At 45.2% G+C, this 7,554-nt stretch overlaps 1 protein-coding gene across 1 annotated transcript in view; it reads left to right on the plus strand.

The window, feature by feature from the left end:
- Positions 1 to 4,466: 4,466 nt before the first annotated feature.
- Positions 4,467 to 7,554, plus strand: part of bcl11ba (BCL11 transcription factor B a) — a 46,718-nt gene continuing 43,630 nt past the window's right edge. The window contains exon 1 of the mRNA XM_008293689.1: positions 4,467 to 5,358. Within this exon, the coding sequence (XP_008291911.1) occupies positions 5,304 to 5,358 (55 nt within the window). The 5' untranslated portion in view covers positions 4,467 to 5,303. The remainder of the gene's footprint in view (positions 5,359 to 7,554) is intronic.

The raw sequence follows: 7,554 nt of genomic DNA on the forward strand, positions 1-7,554 counted from the left end.
ATAAAAGAGTGAGAGAGTAAAAGGTCTTGAAGTGTGAGTGCACACATGTCTGTGTGGAAGTGTGTGTGTTGGTAATGAGAGTTCAGTAGTGCTGCTAACTTGCTCTAAATAAAACTATGATTAGCATTTTCCCTTTAAACGGAATAATTTCAACTTTGATATCTGTAATTGTGCTTAAGGGCTTCTGCGCTCCTCCGCTAGCCCTCAAACACTCAGTCTTCAGCCCATGCAGAGAGTATCACAGCAGCGTTTTATTCACTTAACACCATTCAGAACCTATAATAATGAGCCTCGCTGAATACTGTTTTAATAAACCACTACAACACCCAAAGAGAGGTTTAATCCAAGCATGTACAGTAATGAAATCAGCCGACTCTTCAGCATGTAACGGTGTATGCATAACACACAACAGAGCAGATGCTGAAAGTGATCAATCATCTGTAACACACACTTTCACACAGGCTCGGACCGAGAATAGGAAAGTCTGCTAATCCACTGGAGGTTCACTCCTTTCTCTGCACGCACACACACACACACACACACAGACACACACAGACACACACACATGCACACAAGCGTGCACGCATGTATGCACGCACGTGTGCATCCACAGGAACACATTTCCAGTGACACAGAGGGGCTTGTTCTTTGCATGTGGCGGTAGATAACCAATAGAGGGTGGTGTTGCATTGCTGGTCTGAGCACAGAGGGTCATCACTGTGAGCTGCGAGCGAGCACGGAGCTCATCACTTCAGCACCTGCCTTTCTAATCTGCTTTTCATTACTGATGACTGGATAAAAAAAGAAAATCACCCCTTTAATGGATGAAGCTGACATTAAGACTTGATGGCTGCTGTTAAAGAGCAGTCAGCTGCTCATTGATAAAAATGAGTGTTAAAAATGTAAGGTGCAAATAATGTGTCTCTTTAGCTAACTTTCGTCCATTTTAAATCGACAATAAATTATTGTGAAAATGTTTGTGTTAAAAGAAACTTTTTATGTTATTCTGTTTTTAATGTATTCAAGCTCAGGGGAAAGGCTTCTGGTCTTTTCCTTTACGATAGGTACGTTTTATTTCTTAAGGTCCAGTATATAAAGGTGGGAGTTCTTGATCACATCGTGTGATATTCAGTTACCTGTAGAGGCTGTTTACAAGGTCAGGAAATGACTTTGAAATTCAACGTTAAGGCCCACGTGCACAAGAAGTCAAAGCAAGACATCTAAGCACCTGTAATTCTACGATTAAAACGACATTTGTCAGATGCATCTTTTTAGACAAGCCAAGCTTCTGATTTGCCTAAAATCTGGTCTGAAAAATGCTGATTTGCTGAAAAAGGTAGCATTCTCCGCACAGGCCCATTTTGAAGCCTTGAGCTCACTGCATTTGTTTCTCTTCACATTCTGCTTTATCTGCCGGCCTGCATCTGAACACATAAACATCAATATTACCAGTTTAGTGGTGAACAGTTGTTGGCAAAGTGATCTTAAAACTCTAAAGGACACCTCCACGTCCCTCTAATTAAAATTTAACCGCCCAGCCGAGGCGATGGGTGATAGGAGGGGGGAGGGAAAAAAAGGCTTATTTAGCATTAACATAAAAACAAACAGCCGCATATATATATGCAAATGAAGGAAGGGCAAAAGCAGGATGCCGGGAGCCATCCGCCATAACTCACACTGATGGCCTTTAAGTGAGAAATCGCCTTCGAAAAACGTCCAATAAGAAAGTGGAATGATGCACCTGTCGCCCATCTGACTAATGAGCCAATCAGGTTGCAAGGACAAGGAGCACATCCAGATAGTGATGTTGGCCTGGAGTGTCACTTCACACAGAAAGCACTCGTGATTCCACAATAGTGAGGATTTCACAGCTTTGGATGATACAAAAATGGTCCAAAAAGTCAAAGCTGTATCTTAAAAACAACAAAGCTGCAATTAGAAATGATTTATTACTTGTTGCAGCAACAGCAGAGTTTAAACTGATAACAGGAAGAACCTGCAAACCCATGTTCCAAGGCATTCCTGATGAGTGTGTGTGTGGACTGAATGTGAGCGACAATGAAGACAGCTTCTTCTTGTTTTCCCCCGTCCGTCTGTGAGCTGCTCAAAGCAGCTTTAATCGCATATCTTCATTAAAAAAAAAAAAAAAAAAGGCACTGGCACTGAGTTGTGCCTTAAAACTGACAATAATTTACATTTCAACATAATGCTCTCTGTCGCCTGTTATTGTGACAAAGTGCTGCATGTATCCCTCCCAAATGAAAGTGGGTGTTCTGTTGTGTGTGCGACAAAGACATTTGGACAAACCTGCCATCTTCTCCTTTTTCTTGTAAATGAGCATGGGAAATCTATTTATGTCCTCCTACAGTATACTGGTGAAATAAGGAGAGGCTTTTGGCTTGTTGGTAGACAGCCTGAGCAGCTGAGATGAGCCCCGTGAAGATATATTGAAAAAAGAAGCAGAAGAGGGACAGAGGAGGGAAGCGCCAGCACTCGAGGCGATGCAGGAAAAAGTAGCGAGAAGTCCAAACACAAAGCGGGGTGGATGAAGGATGGGAAAGGCGTTCTCGCTGGATGATCTGCTGCTCTGACAACACCTGGCCCAGGAACAAACTACAGGCTTGTCTAGATGCAAGGTGGGAGGGATAAAAAGAACCCCGAGGCCTGCACATCTCCCCCTCCTCCCTCCCTCCTCTCCCTTCTACCGCAAGCCGCAGGGTTGAGGATAGAGATGGAGCGACCAAGTTGAGACGCAGACATGCAGATGAAGAGGAAAAAAAAAGAAGAAGGAGTGTTTCTGGAATGTGATAGCAGCTAATCCAGCTCAGATGCGGTGCTGTAGGGATGAAGGGGTTGGCAGCTGCAGTTTCTAGTCAGGGCTGACTGGCCACTACTTCAAACCTCTACTTTCAAAAAAACACTGATGTTCCTCTAATCTAAATCTGAGCTAGGTGGGGTTTCACCACAAAGATGCCACAGTTCACCTACAGCAACTTAGACATTCACCCTCACCCACTTTGCAAACTTACACACATGCAGGTTTCTCCAAGTCACCGTATTTTACTTTGGCTTTGGAGTCTCCTTCTCCTCTCACACAGGGAAGTGAGAGGATGGAAATCGGAGGCTCCCCACTGTACCTGCCTCTCTGTTAAACAGTGGGTGCTGCTGGGGAAGCAGTCAGCAGGCACCATACCGAGATGCTGCTTTCTGCCACCAAACCACTTATCCATCATCAGCCTGCCTCCCAAACTAGCACACACTAATGTAACTTCAAGTGCACACACACACACACACACACACACACACACACACACTGTGGCAGCCAGGACTCTCTCTCTCTGTCTCTGTCACCACTGACTGAGATGTGTGGCAGTTTTAACGCCTTCTCTTGTCTTGTATTTTAATAGTAGTTTTATTTATGAAATACTAAGAAACAAGATTAATTTATTGGTAACAGAATATTTAATCCACCAAATACTCAGCACTGGAGTCCCTCTAAAATTCACACCTTAAATTCCTCCTGTGATCATTTCCCACTTCCTTCAAAGGTAATTTGGCACTTTAAAGTCACCGTGAGGTCACAAAGCTCCGCTGTTTAAAATAAATAAATCTCCCACCGAACGCTGAAATTAATTCTTATTTGTGTGACGTTCACGGCCCCTTACATAACTGATTAATGCGATCAAACAATCCAAACTTGAATGACGTGTGTATTTACAAACTACAAGCTACCCACGAGGGTTATTATTAAATGATCTGAGAGTGAATGGAAATGAGTGGAACGTGAGTGTGATCGATACATTTGTGCGTAAAATCGAGGCCAAAAAAACCACGCAAAAAGTTAATCCAGTTATATGAAATAAAAATGAAAATGACATTAACAAATACGTGGTCAATTTAATGAACGTCGTCAATTTAATCAGTTGCTCATCCAGTATCATAAAATAATTACGCGTTATTTATGCTTTTGTGTAATTAAACGTCGACTCATTAACGGGAGAGTAAATTGTGAGCGCAGCGTGTGACAGGCCGCGCGCATCCAACCAGGTGTTTTAAAGGGTCAGAGAAGTTCAAACTATATTTAACAATCAGGTGAATTTAAGTCTGTGCAGCGACTGATGTGTGTTTAACGAACGACACATAATTAGACGCAACGCGAACATTTTAAATGTGAAACACAAACTCATGCGAGGTGTCCGGCATCCCGTGGACCAGGCAGCCCCCCCCAGAGCCACTCCATCTGAAATAAATCCCCTTCTAATAGCGATGCTTTGTCGGCGGAGATGACTTGAGCGACTCTGACCACTGCTGCCGTGCGCGCCACACGCCCGAGTGTGTGCGAGGGTGTGAGTCCGCGTGTGTGTGTGTGTCTGTGTGTGTGTGTGTGTGTGTTTGTGTGTGTGAAAGCTACCACTAGTCGCCCCCAGTGCTCTTCAGTCTCCACTCTCCCTTCTCACCGCAGACTGAACGTCACGTCCGCACTTGAACTTGAGTTTTCTCCCATCGTAGAAGCCAGAGAGCCGCACAGAGCCGCACAAAGCCGCACACAGTCCGGGGATGCGGGACTCCGCAGCTAGCACAAAGAGAAAAGAGGGTGGCAGTCTGTCCTCAGACCAGTACTGGGCTTTGACTTGAAGAGTTTCAGTCTAACCCGCCCGCCCGGCCGGCACTGTCAGTGCAGCAGTAGAAGTGCCCACCACTTGGCGACATCTCGTGAAGTGCCGAGAAGAAAATTGGATTCCTATTTTACACACGTTCAGACGTTAATTGACGTCCTGTCACCTGCTTTCTCCACACAGGAACGGGCAGCGTCCAGGGTGGCCGGATAGTGGACACAGGTAGTGAGTGACCATCAGGAGGTGACCGCCGACCTCTCGCGTCTTGCCGCGTCTCCATCTCTTCCACTCCGTTCCTTTTTCGGCTCTCCTCTGACAGATGGTGTGAAGGCGGTGGAAGGAAGAGCCGGACTATCCCCCTCCCTCACCTCCACTGCGACCGAAGAAGGGAGGCGATCAACCACTTTGGCACCGAGCTGCGATCGAGCGCCCGGGCGCCCAGCGCTGCGCCACGGCCGGTCACCGCAGAGCGCAGGAGCCGCTGCCCACTGAAGAGAGATCCGTCGCGCAGGGGGTCAGTTCGAGGGCCGCATTTGAGGCCAGTGCACGGCGGTCAGTTTGGGGTGGCCAGCGAACGGCTGCTTTTGTGGCCAGTTTGGCCAGTTACAGGAGCAGCAGCAGGAGGAGAAGGAGAGCCGACCCTTCCAGCGCCGCTCTCCGGGCGATGCCAGTGTAAATGCCAGGGCAATGTCCCGACGCAAGCAGGGGAACCCGCAGCACCTGTCCCAGAGAGAAATAACACGTAAGTATACCTGCAAGAGTTCACATCATCACAGCACCGCATTCGCTCTCTTTTCCCCTCTCCGCTGTCACTGTGAGAAGTTGAGAGTTTTTTTTTTTCTTGCTTTCTGGGTGATCGGTGCGTAAAAATGAACATTTTCAGACTTGGAGCAGAAAGTTTACCGAAGTGCCTCCTGAAGGCCATTTTTTTTTCTCCCTCTACTGGTTTATTGACAAAATTAGATAAATTCTTTAATGCGCTTATGGGATTATTACGGTCTATTAATAACTCGCTATCATTAGAGCAAATTTCCACACCGAGCACAGAGAGTGAAAAAGTCTTTGGCTGCGTGTTTGACTTTTACGGAGAAGGCGGAGATGTGTCCCGGCAGTTTATTAACACATGATTTCTTCACAATTCCGCTTTTTGTTTGAATTCTGTTATAAGCAGCGCTATTATTAGCTGGAAAAATTACACTTGATTTTCAGTTATTATTACAAACAGATCCTCCAATTTAAATCGATACGTATAAAAATATATTTGAACTTTACGCACCTTTTTCAGCAGCGTGTTGTTTTTTTGAACATATTAAACACCAGCTTTTCATGTCAGATTAAGACGCAAAAGAAGAGATTCATTTTTATTTCGAATTATTAATTTAATAATTCAAACACACTGTGTTCACCTTTATCTTAACAAAAAGGATCGATACTTAACGCAACACACAACTTTAAACTTGACTGTTTTATTAGTTGCCGGAAAGAGAAATGATCATAAAAGTAATCAAACAGATAATTTACTTCTCCTGCGCTTCAGAGCACCTACGGGTGCCTCAGGTTTTACTCGCAGAGTGAATTCTCTTTTAGTGCAGGTGAGTGTTCAGCTCCATGCCAGCCGTCTGTGTTTAATTCGTGCGTCCCGTCCGCGCTCTTTTCTGCTGTTTGGATGTAAAGCTCACTCTTCCCTCGGTTGTAATATTAATGCTCCGTTTGGATTATTTAATACCTCGCACGCCTCGACAGCGCAAAAAAAAAAATCAAGGGCTTCCCTCACGGCACTTTTATGCAGGATACAATAAATGACGGCATTTAAAGACAACATGTGCACACTTCACATCATCTCCACAACGTTTATATTGCTTGAAAAGAAAGATGATTTATTTTTATGAAACACAACACAAACTTCTTTTGTAAATTACGCAAATGAATTTGAGGAGGAAAGCGCAGCGCTCGGCCTTCTTATTCAAAGCAGGATCTTCGTGTTTTTTTGGGTTGACACTTTGCCGCTAAACTTCTCAGCGGTGAAATTCAATTTTTGGCCTCAGATCAGTTTTCTGGTTCATGTGGCTGCAACATGCTCGCTGATGTGTCCTGACAGGAGCGCAGACTTCCAGTGGCTTTGATGCAGGACTTTAGCAATCGAAAACAGCAAATATTAGAAGGAGACACGCGGTGGTTTGATTATTTCCACCTTAACGGCTCTGATTCACACTTTGGCATCAATGAGTCCAAGTCACAAAGGAGGAGGAGTAGATGTAGTTTTATAAGATACTGTTGAGTATCAACATGTTATCTGTGGTGAATGTTACTCCTCTCTGTCCTCCAGCTTGAGGTTATTTGGGGAGACTTGTTTTGTGTGAAGCCAGCCAGATCAGATCACTTACACTACAGTGTATTAATGCTCACCTCACTGACTTGGTGCATACAACACCCATATTTACAGCAGAGACTCAGCAGGGATGTTCACTGAGTGGCCATGCATAGTTTTGGGCCACACTGCCTGACTGTGTGTTGCTTCATTCCTCTGCTGCAAGGTCTGGCTTTACGGCATCTGCTGCCAACCCACACGGCCAGACACGCAGACACACACACATCTAAAGTCATTGCATGTGGCTGAGATGTCACATCACCCCTGACAAGTGGAGCTATGATTGCCTAACAGAGCTTTAACTTTGTGTGGCAGCCTTTTCACAGGCCTGCAGTGTGCACTTGGTTACCTTTTCAAATGGGTCACAGTTTGCCCTCTGCATGTTTTCCTGTGACTTCAGCTTCTGCTGCACAGTGAAGATACACCAGTAGGATGAACTGACAGGTAAACTGTCACAAGATGTGGAAAGCCGAGAGAATGCGAAGATGGAGGCTAATAAATGAGCTTCCTGCTTGTACTGTAACAAAGCTGCTTCGCACACACTGTGTGTGCAGTTTGGTAGTTGTGTCC

The sequence above is a fragment of the Stegastes partitus genome, unplaced genomic scaffold, assembly GCF_000690725.1.
Source record: "Stegastes partitus isolate 25-593 unplaced genomic scaffold, Stegastes_partitus-1.0.2 Scaffold903, whole genome shotgun sequence".
NCBI classification, from domain to species: domain Eukaryota; kingdom Metazoa; phylum Chordata; class Actinopteri; family Pomacentridae; genus Stegastes; species Stegastes partitus.